At 41.2% G+C, this 13,135-nt stretch overlaps 1 protein-coding gene across 4 annotated transcripts in view; it reads left to right on the top strand.

Moving 5' to 3' along the window:
- The first annotated feature begins 872 nt into the window (after positions 1 to 872).
- The window catches only part of HIBCH (3-hydroxyisobutyryl-CoA hydrolase), a 97,481-nt gene continuing 85,218 nt past the window's right edge, over positions 873 to 13,135 (top strand). For 2 of the 4 annotated variants that reach the window (XM_087435489.1, XM_004426735.3), the window contains exons 1-2: positions 873 to 973; positions 7,504 to 7,546. In XM_087435489.1, the coding sequence (XP_087291615.1) occupies positions 939 to 973; positions 7,504 to 7,546 (78 nt within the window). In that variant the 5' untranslated portion in view covers positions 873 to 938. Of the gene's footprint in view, positions 974 to 7,202; positions 7,273 to 7,503; positions 7,547 to 13,135 lie in introns of those variants that run through there. The other 2 variants (XM_087435488.1, XM_014784686.2) reach the window with 2 other exon arrangements.

Here is a 13,135-nt window from a genome sequence, read left to right as displayed (position 1 = left end):
AACTTCCTAAATGTCAAGGAACTAAGACTAACTCCTTTAACTTCTTTCTCTCCAAAATTTCTCACTGAATTCCTTCTTTCTGATGTGTCAATACTTTAGTGGTGATGAAATGTTTGCTGCTGGACATCTGGGTGTATCTGGATGCAGAGGAACATTCTTCTGAATCAACTTAACAGTGGATCCTAGTGGATGGGTTAAATCTTGGTTTTATTTAAGAATAAGCTACTTTCTGAATGTAATTACCCTTTCACTATAACACTAATTTTTAGTTTAGCTTGTGAAGACGTCATATTACCTCTTAAGGAGACAATTCTTGTCCATCATTGAGGAAGAATGGGGGATTTATAACTTCCAAAAAACTGGAAATATCTCAATCCTAACATGAAAGGAGTTCTGCTGTGTTGGGTTAGGAATAAACTACATCAATGTCCTCCTGTTATCAAGTGTATTTCATCTGTTTGAGTCTCAAAGAAAAGAATACTAAGTTTATATTTTTAATTAAAAAATATTAAAATTCCATAAAGGTCCTTCAGGTCAATCCCTGCTAGTCAAATTAAGCAGCCCAAGCCCAAGGCTTTTCCTAAGAGAGCCTCCAGAGGGCAATCTCTTACCTCCCAATCGGCTCGCGTCTGCGCTCTGGGGCTCCTCCAGCCCTGCCCCGACGTTGGCCCCGCCCCGCCCCCATCCCAGGCCCCGCCCCGCCCCATCTCCCTTCCCCCGCCCTCAACCCATTTCCTCAGGTAGCTGTTCTCGCTCCGCCCCTGAGCGCCGCTCAGCGGAAAAAAAAAAAAATCCCGCCGTGGGCCGCTCTGGCCCGCTGGAGGACTTGCCCTCTGTGTCCGGCTGCGCACGCCGGCGGTGGGCGGGTCTGACGTGAGGCGCGCGGAGCCTGTCAGAGGCGCTGCGTCGGGCGCCCTTAGGTGGCGAGTGTTTCGGCCATGGGGTCGCGCGAGCTGTGCAGGCTCATGTCGAGGTGAGTGAGCGAGCGGCCTAGGGCACGCTCGTCAGCTGCGCTCGCCGACGTGGAGAAGGAGTCGGGGGGGGGCCGGCCTGTCCTCGAAGTTTCGAGTCGCCCTTGGAGGCGCAGCTCTCAGACCCGCGCCCTGGCCGGTCCGGAGCACTCCCGTCCCGCCCCCGTGTCTCGCCCTTACTCCTCTAGCACCTTCTTTGAAGCACCACCTTCGTTTTCTGCCGCTGTAGCTCTTAATCAGCCTTGACCCCCATTTCTTTCTTCAAAGTTGAGTACAGTTTGGGGGACACGCAGGGTTTCAACGTGGAGGGATTTTGTGGCGTGTTGTGTGCAGCTCACAGACGCTGGAGCGTTGCCAGTTGTTGCAGCTGTGCCCGGTGTGTGACTTGATCGTTCCGTCGATCGGATGGCCCCGCCTTAATACAGGTGTCTGGAGATTTCAGCCCCGTGTTGCGGGGACACAGCGCGGCGTGGTGCAGCAAGTGTGCAGACGTCGTGTTGGACTTGTGAAAGGGCTCCTCGAGGCGGCTTGCGCTCAGCTGAGGAGGCCTGGTAGCAGTCGAGTTAGGAAGTTAGGCTGCATCAGTCTTGAAGTCTGCTGCCTGCCCCCCTACATTACCAGGCCGAGCTGTGACCACGTGAAGGGAGAACCGTCTTATTTCCTCGACAACTTAAATTCCTCGGTTCTTTAGCTCACGGAGACACTTGGTAAATACCAAGAAAACCAGGGCATGTAATCATTGCTGCTGCTGCTTTGAAATTGTGAGCAAATGCCAAATTATTTGAGAAAGAAATTGGAAGACATGTTTGTTAACAAAGTTAACTGACCCAAGAAAGAATCTGTCATTCCCAGAGTTCAGGCTGGCTCTATTCCACCCCGCATTTCAAGGGGTAGACTGGCTGGGTGAGTCCTGGGCCAGTTTGGGAGCTTTGATCAGAGAGGCCTTTTTCAGGGCCTGCCATTACCCTAGCAAAGCAGGCGCCCGAGACCAAGGCCATCCAGTCCACAACAGCCTAACCTACAAGTGTGTTAAGCAATAGGGGGCCGCAGAGAGTGTTTCTGAGAGGAAATAATGCCTCTGTGCTGTGGTTGACATGGTTGGGTAATCCCTCTTGAACTCCGGCCTTCCGTGGCTTCTCTGACACAGTCTTGCTTTCCTCCTCCCACTTTCCACTGCGTCTTATTTTGCCACAGTGCCAGTTCAGCTCTTGGACATTTTCTTGTTCCCAAATAAAGCACGTCTCTCTGAAGATAACTCTCAAATTGGTATGTTCGGCTTTGACTTATTCTGAGCTCTAGTGCTCGTCACAACCACCTGAATGTCTCATTTGCACCTCAAATATAAATTTGCTCATTAGTGAAACCTTTACACCTCATATGCTCTTTCAGCTTCTTAGCACTATCATTCTTCTAGGTTCCTAAAGTTTTCTAAGTTCTCCCACACTCCCAATCCTGATCGCTTCCTGCAAATTTGAGTTTTAACAATCCTCTCAAAATTATCACTTGTTCATTTTGCAGGGTGGACTTAGATCTTCCCAGTTTGAGTAGGTCCTGCACAGGACTGCCAGGTTAATCTTGTTCAAGTTTACCTCAGGGCCTGCCATTCCTCCGCTCAGAAGCTCTTCGAGGTGCCCTCCTGCCTGTGGAATTAAATAAAAACTTTCCAGCCTGACTTGCTGGAAAGATTTGGCTGCAATTTACTTCATGAATTCAAGATGCTTACTGTCGTGTTCTAGCTTCTGGGGGGTACTGTTCTAGGCACTTCTGTTATCCTGTAGCCAACCTGGACTACTTGATGTTCTTACTGTTTCTAATGTAAGGCCCTCGAAGGCTGAAAGGAGAGCAGCCATGAAACAAATATTTAAGCAAAAGTAATACTTAGTTGCCAACTCTGATAAGTGTCTCAAAGGAAAAGTACGATTATGAGACAGCCAGATTTAGAGAGGAAGAGGGGATCAGGGAGCCTCTTCAAGGAGGCTGATCTTTAAGTTGTTAATTGTACTCATTCCCTTCTCCATCTCCTCTGTACTCTGCCAAACTACACTGTTTTGGTTCTTGCTTCTTGGGGACTGCCTCTTTTACTTTTATGTGTTGTTTCTGAAGGCTTAATATTTGATTTTCTGTTAAGTTTTTTCCTGTGCTGGGAGTCACAAACCCAAAAGCAGAGGCATTGAGTGATACTGGCTAGATGGCAGCAGTGGGGACCAGTGGGGGCCTAGGAAGCTACAGAGAGCGCTCTGTCTAAAGGAGGTGGCTTCTCAGCCCCAGGCATTGTTGCCATTATAGAATGTAGATCCACAGTTTCCATAACTACCAATTTTTTTTAGAAAAGCTGAAAAACTGCACTTTTAGATGAGATCTCTTGATTTTTAAATGTTTGTGGTTTTAAAACACTGCTGACCAAGCAAAACACAGTTGTAGACCCGGGTAGCCTTCAGGCGTCTAGAGAGCTGAGTGGTTCTTACGCCTCAGTGTCTCTGCACGTGACTTCCTGATGTGTCATAGCTTTACTTTCAAGCTCATCTCTCTTCTCCACTTGTTGTTGAATATTTCTACTCATGTCACTATAAACTCAAGAAATTTAAAATCGAATTCGTAGTTCATCCTACAAACCAGGTAGTTTCCTTCCCAACCTTTTCAGTACCTGTATTCTCTTAGCTGTCCTGCCTTGAAATCTTGGAGTCGTTTTTGACATAATTCTTTTCCATTGAGTTTTTACTTCATAATAACTTGATAAGTCATGCCTTTCTGTTTCCACAGCTGCTGTTCATCAGTTCATGCCTGAATTTTTTGGCCTTTGATTTGATTTTCTGCTGTGTTCATTTTCTACCTTGCCTACTTCTGCTGTAATAATCATTAAGCACTGTTTTCATTATGTCATCTTCTTAAACAGTTTCATGAAAAGTTGTTTAATTTTGTAAGCCCATGTGTGTTTTATGGGATAATTGCAAAAATCTCCTAAATGATAAGGTTCTCATTCTTCTGAGACAGTTGTTTTTAACTTTAGTGTGTATCAGATCACCTGGAGAGCTTGTTAAACACATTTCTGGGCATCACCCCGAAGTTTCTGATTCAGTAGGTCTGGGATGGGGCCAAGAATTTCCATTTCTAATAAGGTCCCGAGGGACGCCCCTGGTGCTGGTCCAGGAACCACACTTGGAGAACAACTGCTCCGTGCAGCCAAGCTGACCATCACCTGAAGGAAATAAGCCTTCAGATGATGACGTGAACTAGTAAATTAGCAGCAGCTGGGATGTGCATGCTCTCTTTCCCTCCACCAGATGGCAGTTTTGGAGCCAATAGGAAAGAGAAGCCCAGAAATTCAGAATTGCTTGGGGACTCTGAATATGCAAATACATTTTTGAGATATAAAAGTTAATATCAGATTTTAAATAACAGCTGAGTATGAATTGGAACAAATAGAAGCAATATGATTATATAAAATCTGGCAAGGAATTTAGTTGTATTTAGGTTTGTTTGTTTTCTCTTTTGTTTGTAGTAATGGGTCCAGGGATTTTTGTGACCTATAAATGCCATGCACGGTGCTTTGCCCTTGCATTTGGTAGGTTTACATTGACTTTCTTTGAATGAAATAAAATTCTATCTCATAAATGAAACTGGGACTTGAAGCTAGGCCTGTGTTTTCTCTCTCTTTATTCTTTATGCTGCAGGTGGTACTTAAACTGTTATGTAGGAGTTGCCAGTCTGGCAGCACCGTCTTGAACCTTGAACTGGCATTTGGGTACTAGCCTCATTAAGGAATTCAGAGTTATTCTGGATCTAAAGAAACTAGCACTTAAATTTTTTGATACTTGAAAAAAATACCAAAAAGATAAAATTGAGTTAAATTGAAAAAATTTTTTAGAAATGGTGCTTCAGGGTAAGTATAGTTCACATTTTAAAAGTCTATGAAATCCCTATTTAGAAAATACTCCTAGATAAGGTAGGATCTGTCACTTCAGGTTACTTTTTAAAGTATTGATTTTAATGGCAACTGGCCTGCACTTTGGAATCATTTGGGGGAGCTTCAAATAAAATACCTATGTTTGTGTCCCACCTCCAGAGTTTGATTTAATTGGTCTTGGAGATGACCTGGGCTTTGGAATGTTTACAAGAGTCCTCAGGTGATTCTAATGAGCAGACAAGTTGTGGAATTACTGGACTATGATAAAAATAGGTTACTTGTGGTAAGGCAAATTCAAAATATGCTAGTCTAGAAATGTGAAGTGTGACTGATTTAGACAAATTAGTGATTTCCCTCTTTTTTGTAGTAGTATTCAATTTGAATGTAATATAAAAGGGAAGTAATATAAATTTTGAAAAGTAAATTGTATTACAAATATTTTTATAAATTCAGTCATCTAAGATGTGGTTACAAGTGGTAACAATGGTCATATTGCCTTTTTAGAAAAATGCCTTAGCTAAACTATTGCCCCTCAAATAATGTCAAAATATTCTTGAAAAATTAGTAAGTTGGTAATTTATCAGTGCCATCAGATAGTATATGTATCTACACACGTGCACAGTCCTTATCAGGCTGCTGCTGCTACTTATTCCAACTTGGACCTCTCTCTATACATCTTCAATTTCACTTCTTATTTAGCTTGCATCCCAGTATATTCTAACTACAGTATTTTTGTATGCCTCTCTCTCACTATACTCTGAGTTTCTCAAGGGCAAGAGTGATTTCTGTTTGGGAAATTTTTAAAAGGCCCAGAGCATAAAGGTACAATCTGATGAGTTTTCACAAACCGAACATACCCATTTCACTGGCCCCTGGATCAAGAAACAAGATAGTACCAACATCCAGAATCCCTTCTCATGCTCCTTCCAATCACTACCCTTCCTGTGTTGCTTTTACGTACTTAGTTAATTATAACATACATAAAGTACTTAAATGTGCTATTCTGAAGTCTATAGCCTAGTGAACTTTTACCTGTGTATACAGTCCTGTAACCATCATCTGGATAGAGACAATTTCCAACAGTCCGTGTTTCGTCATGCCCCTTCTCCACTTCTCCCCTCCACTATTCTTTTTTTTTTTATATAATTTTATTTATTTTCCCCCAAAGCCCCAGTAGATAGTCGTTATGTCATAGCTGCACATCCTTCTAGTTGCTGTATGTGGGACGTGGCCGCAGCATGGCCTGAGAAGCGGTGCGTTGGTGCGCGCCCAGGATCCAAACCCGGGCTGCCAGCAGTGGAGCGCGCGCACTCAACCACTAAGCCACAGGGCCGGCCCTAGATGACAGTTTTTGAATTATTGCTATATTGTTAGATATTTACTTCATTTCCACTTTTTCCCTTAGGTAAATAGTTGTGAACATCTTTATAAATCAAACTTTGATCATATCTCTGAGATTTCTTTAATACAAATGCTTGTGTAATTATTAGGTCTAAGCGTATGATCATTTTAAAGGTTGTGGATCTGTATTTCCAGATTGTCTACTGGAAAGACAATACCAATTTACATCTCACAGCAATATCTGAGGATGCTGTTGCATCTTTACCAAACTTTTTTTTTTTTTTTTGTGAGGAAGATCAGCCCTCAGCTAACATCCAGTGCCAATCCTCCTCTTTTTTGCTGAGGAAGACTGGCCCTGGGCTAACATCCGTGCCCATCTTCCTCTACTTTATATGTGATGCCACCACAGCATGGCTTGACAAGCAGTGCGTTGGTGCACGCCTGGGATCCGAACCTGCGAAGCCCCGGCCGCTGAAGCGGAGTGCACGCACTTAACCACTGTGCCACCGGCATGGCCCCTACCAAACTTTTTTTTTTTCAATTAATGGATTTATTTTTTAGAGCAGTTTTAGGTTTACGGAAAAATTTAGCAGAAAATTTTGACAAATGTGTAATGACATGTCTCTGCCAGACTAGTTTCACGGCCCTGCATATTCATGTGCTCCACCTGTTCTTCCCTTTGTCCCTTCCCCACACCACTGGCAACCACTGATCTTTGTACTGTCTCTAGAGTTTTACCTTTTTCAGAATTCTGTAGTTGGAATCATATAATGTATAGCCTTTCCAGATTGGCTTCTTTTGCTTAGTATGCATTTAAGGTTCCTCTGTGCCTTTTTGTGGAATGATAGCTGATTTCTTTTTATTGCTGAGGAATATTCCGTTGTATAGATATACCACAGTTTGTTTATTCACCTATTGAAGCACCTCTTGGTTACTGCCACATTTTGGATATTATGAATGAAGCTGCCATAAATATTTGTTTGCAGGTATTTTTGTGGATGTAGGTTTTCAGCTCATTTGAGTGAATGCCACGGAGTGCAATCGCTGGATCATGTGGTAAGGGTATGTTTTAGTTTTGTAAGAAACTGCCAAGCTGTCTTTCAAAGTGAGTGTACCATTTTGTGTTCCCACCAGCAATGGAGGAGAGTTAAACCCTTTTTTTTTTTTTTTTAAACTTCTGTTCTACTACCGTTTAGAAGATGCTAAAGTGAAAGGGAATATAGTATGTATAGATTGAGACATGACTACCCACATTATTGTGTTCATTGTATTCTACATTTGTTTCAGGTTTAATTCCTTCAGAAGGACTAATATCGTACTGCAACATTTGGTAAGTTTGGACTTTGTTTTGCTGGCCTTATTAGGTTATGATGTATAACTTAAAATGTCGTTGTTAGGGAAGTAGAAATACTGGCATGTTTTCTTGACCTTGGTACACTATGGTTCCCAATTTTATAGTGTCAAGACACACATAAGTGGTAGGAGGTGACGTAAGGTTATGGATAAGAGCATAGATCTTCAGGTCAGAATGGCTGGGTTTAACAATGGGTCCACTACGTAATCTTGGGCAGATTACTCAGTCTCTCTCAGCCTTCTTTTTTTGGTGTGTGAGGAAGATCAGCCCTGAGCTAACATCCGATGCCAATCCTCCTCTTTTTTGCTGAGTAAGACTGGCCCTGGGCTAACATCCGTGTCCATCTTCCTTTACTTTATATGGGATGCCGCCACAGCATGGTTTGACAAGCTGTGCATCAGTGCGTGCCCGGGATGCGAACCTGCGAACCCTGGGCCACCGAAGTGGAGCACACGGGCTTAATCGCTGCGCCACTGGACCAGCCCCTCAGCCTCCTTTTTGACATATATAAAATATGGATAATAGTATCCACCTGAGAGTGCTTATGGATAATAAATAAGATAATTCATTAAAAAATCTAGCATAGTGTTTGGCAAATAATAATCATTTTATACATGTTAGCTACAATTGTACTAACAGTACCCTTCCAAAGCTTAGGTGTCCTTAGTTTATCACATTGCAAGGAAGACATAATTTTTATTTTTGTATCTCTCTGCTGCAGACTGGATTTTTGTGTCATCTCCAAATTCCTATGTTGTAATCTAATCCCCAATGTGATGGTATTTAAAGGTGAGGCCTTTGGGAGGTGATTAGGTCAGGAGGGTGGAGCTCTTATGAATGGGATCAGTGCCCTTATAAAAGAGACCCTGGAGAGCTCCCTCACTTCTTCTACCTTGGGAGGAAGGACACAGTGAGAAGATAGCCATCTGTGAACCGGAAAATGGGACCACACCAGACACCGAATCTGCAGATCCCTTGATCTTAGACTTCTCAGCCTCTAGAACTGTGAGAAATAAATGTATGTTTTATAACATACGCAGTCTGTGGTATTTTCGTTTTAGTAGTTCCAGTGGACTAAGACACCCTCATACAGCCTGACAAGTACCTTGAGCAAAAAAGTGACAGGTCACTCTGATATAGCACTTACTGCATGCTAGGTGCTATTCCAAGTACTTGATATGGATTAGCTCAGTTGATTCTCATTAAAGTTCTATGGAGTAAAAACTACAGATCTTTTATCTGCAATTCTGAAACCTCAAAACTAAAAGTTTGATTGCCTGGCAAAATCTCAGCTAAACATACTTGAAGCTCTTATTGTCTTTATCCTCACTAGTGCAAATATTCATGGTTTGGTGCAGAAGTATTAAAGCATTTGATTACAGTGTACTGACCCAGACTCCACTTGAGGTGTTTTACATAGTATGTAATATGTACTGTGTTAGCTTTTGAAAATCTAGAAAATTTTCTGAATTCTGAAATGCATCTGGACCCAAGAGTTTTTTTTGGTTAAGAGATTATGGCCTTATCCCTATTTAATGGATCAGAGATTGAGGGACAGAGAGGCTAAGTAATATGCCCCAATGTCACACAGCTAGTAAATAGATGAGATTTGAATCCAGGCGATCTGGCTCCATAGACTTACCTTCTGCACTCTACAGCCTCTGGCAGAGTGGGCACTAAGTGACTATGCAGACTGTTTCTCAGGTAAGCCTAAGTAGAGATGGGCGTGTGAAGACTGGGATATCCTTTCCTACCCTTATCTATTTTAGTCAGCTGATATACATGGGGGCTGAGGAATTTCCTGGAAAAAGAACTTAAAACAATGTCAGTGATTCATATTTAGACATATGCACACAGATGAAATAGAAAGCCATAACAGAATCCAGATCACTTGGGGGCTCTGGTGACCTGGGGCGTAAACCACACTGAGGGAAGGAAGATAAACCTGACTCTCATCGACAGCCTGAGGACTGAGTGGTTCTAGGTCCCAATGTTGGTTTTTTACATGTACTTCAGAGATAGGCCATATCCCAAACAGTCCTTCTGTGACCCTTCTAAGAGAGCCAGTAGAGAGCAAGAGCCCTTTTTATTTCATAGTGGAGTGATGGAAATGTGGCATTGATGGCAGTATTGTAGGCAGACTTATGATTTGTGATAATAGTGTGACATTTCTTGTGACCCTTCCAAGATACTAGATGAAGAATAGAACCTTAAAAGGAGGCCAACATTCTGCATTTCTGCAGATGGGGTTTGTCAAGCTAATGCAAAGTAGTGGAAGCTATTAAGGAGGTGTCATTTGTATCCATAGCGGATCTGGAGGTATTTTTACTACAAAGATATTCACAGAAAGACTTCTTTCTCCATAATGTTCTATTTTAAACTCTTACACAGCATTTTAATTTAATGTGCAAAAGCTCATTTCTTCCACATAGTTTTGAACTGGACATGGAGAAAACTTCTTTTTTCTTTCAGAAAGTAGTTCTCTTCAGTATGAAAGTATACCGATTGGACTCATGAAATGATACTGCACATATTTTCATGACAGCAATCGTGTTCTTATGCTCTATGTCCAGATGATGATCTAGAATCAGTATCAACCAATTTATAATCTGTGCCATTGAACAGACATTTATTGTTTGTTTCGTGTATGCAAAGAACTTGACTACTTTGAAAATACTATTATGGAAAAGACAGTTCCTGACCCTAAGAAATGAATAGTCTAATGAAAGAGAGAAATATGTACTAATAAAATGTGGTAAAAAGGCCAAATACATAAATTAAAGGTGTGAACAAAGATGGGATAGGCTGATGTTGACTTTGAAACCAATGAAAGCTTACTGGAGGAATATAATTTATTTCGTCTGGGCCTTAAAGCATGATCAAGGGTTTCAACAAGTAGAGATGGGAGGTAGTGGAAGTTCATATAGTAACCCTAAGAGGTGATTCTGTTATCTCCATTTTACAATTGCAGAAATTGAGGCTCTGAGAGTAACTTGCCTGAGGGTGTATTGTAGTGAGTGGCAAAACTAATGTTTGGGTTCATCTGACTTCAAAATGTGTTTTCTTTCTATTACACAATATGCTTATTCTTTGGTGGCAAGAACTGCAAGATAGGAGAAAGGAGGTTACATTCAGGGCTTTCTGAGTATCCATTATAAGGAATGCAGTGAGTGTTGCAGTGGGCCGAGAGAGTTTACCTGGGCAGATGTGGAGAGACTTGAAGCCCATGTCAGGTAACTTGGATGTTTTTGAAGTTAGTGGGGAGTCACTAAATATTTTTGATTGGGAGTGACAAGATTAGAATTGTGCTGTAGCAAAATTTCTCTGATGGCAGTGTGAAGGATAGACCATTGGGCAAAGATTCTGGAAATCTGCAAAAAAGGAAAATTATAATGCTGTGTGGCTAGGGCAATGAGAATGGAAAGTAATGGATAGATAACAGAGTCATTTTAGAAATAAGATTCTTTGGTACTTGGTAACTGCCTCAAGTTGTTGGCAGAGAGGAAGGGAGAACAGGTAGAAATCAAAGATAAGACCAACATTTTGAGCTTTGTTGACTGAGAAAATGTGATGCCTTTAGTTGTGATGTGTTACCTTAGGGAACGGAGGAGGAGAGACAGATTTTGTGGAGAGAGATTTGTGGTAAATTTGGCTTTTAACAAGTTGAGTTTGGGGTGCCGTCTAGTGACTCCCATAATTATAGCAGGTACTTGGAAATAAGGGATTGGGCCTCTGGAGAAGTAAAGATATAGATGCAGGTTTGGACCAGCTGCTTAGAAGTAATAATTGAGGATGGAAAATAGGTGATATTACAAAAGGTGAGAAAACAGAGCCCAGCTAAGGACGATTTGAGAGACTCTCTAAACTAGTGCCGCGTGGAGGACTTCACTGACCCAGTTTGAAGTCAGGAAGGATTGAGTGAAGCTTGAGTAGTCAGCATTTATTAAATGTTTTTTGATCCTAAGAATCATACTTGTGCTTTGGTGTGTCATATTTGTGTTATAATAATTTAAATTTAATGGTATTCTTCAATATTGGCTAGAAATTGATGAAAATCTTAGTAGTAGGAAGGATATGAGACTGGATAAAGAGGAAAGTCAGTAAGATGGGTTAAAAGAAATCATGTTCTGCTAAACGTAGAATATTTCCCTGAGTATGTCTTTGAGTTGCAACCCTGTTCAATGGCAGTGGATGTTATATATCATGAAAGGTGTGTGCTTAAGATTGGGACTTGGGTGTCCACAGTGTAAAGCTTGTCTCAGGCTTGTGTTACAGCAGGACTGCATCAGTAAAATGATGGATTATTCATTCAATTTATTAAGCATTTTTGGGGTACCTGTTATGTACCAGGCGCTGAATTTTCCTCAATGGAAAGGTTCATTTCTCACAATGTTTTTATGAAGTCTCTAAAGTGTTTTCCAAAATATAGCCTGCAAAATGCAAGTCCCAAGAGAGATTCCATGAAAAAAAAAAGAAAGTTCTTCGATCAAGTAAGAAATATGCTGCTTATTGTATTTTAAAAGTTTGCATTGTGTATTTGCATGTTGAAGACTGCAAAGTCTTATAGGAATGAAACTTGTTTATATTGGTTTAAGTTTGTCCCAAACTGATTTGACCATGAGTTTTTTTCCTCCTTCCACGTAGCAGCAGTAAACATCTTTTTGTACACTTCGGGGAACGTTACTACTGTGGATTTTGCCAGAATAGTTCCGTGTTCCAGCAGAGTAGATATTCCAAGTTATGTGTGTCTCATGGATTTTATTTTGGCAAACTTCGTGCATTCAGTTCAGCACAAAGCTGTGTGTTGATGGTGTCCATACATTTTAGCAAGTTTCCTTCACATTTCTCCTTTGAATGGGTGGAAATAATGGGTTACCCAGTCATTACAGGAGTGGAAAAGGTTCTGTGGAGTGGGTGAAAGTAGGTGGGATTATATAGTTTGAAGAAGATAATTGGGAGAGTCAGTTTATGACCCTTAATAATACTTAGAGCATTGGCTTTGGAATGAGATAAACCTAGATTTGAATCCTGCTCCTGCCCCAAAGCTGTGTGAGGACAGGCAAGTAATTGAACTTTTCTGGGCCTTAGTTTCCTTATCTGTGAAAGGAGCTCCAGGTATTGAACTGATAAAGTTGTTTTGAGGATTAAGTGAAAAGTTTTTATGTCAACCTCTTAGCATAATGCCCATGGAAAACCTTAAATGGTAAGTTAAAATAAACAGTTTTTTCTAATTAAGAAAATATAAGCAAATGTGAACCTGTTGTCTTTCCTTAATGTCCAATAAAGATTTAAGCAAGCCTTAATTTCCACCTTAAATCTCTTTTCCTTCTTTAGAATATAATGGCTCTGGCTAGAAACACTTTGTCTTTTCTTTCTCTGTTTTCCTTACCCATTCTGTCCTCCCCCCGTCCTCCCCCCCAACACACACACACTTTGGATTATATGAGAAGTTCATTTCTGACTCTTGTCTCTATAATCTTTCCTAATATGATAAATTTCTCTTCATGGAAACCTTTTCTAGGTTTTAGTTAAGAGTTTGTGATATTTTCAGAAAAGAGGTTTAAT

This window comes from Ceratotherium simum, chromosome 9 (genome assembly GCF_057802395.1).
Source record: "Ceratotherium simum simum isolate JZ-2026a chromosome 9, ASM5780239v1, whole genome shotgun sequence".
NCBI classification, from domain to species: Eukaryota; Metazoa; Chordata; class Mammalia; order Perissodactyla; family Rhinocerotidae; genus Ceratotherium; species Ceratotherium simum.
The sequence above is the reverse complement of the archived record's forward strand: the minus strand, read 5'-3'. Positions and strand labels throughout refer to the sequence as shown.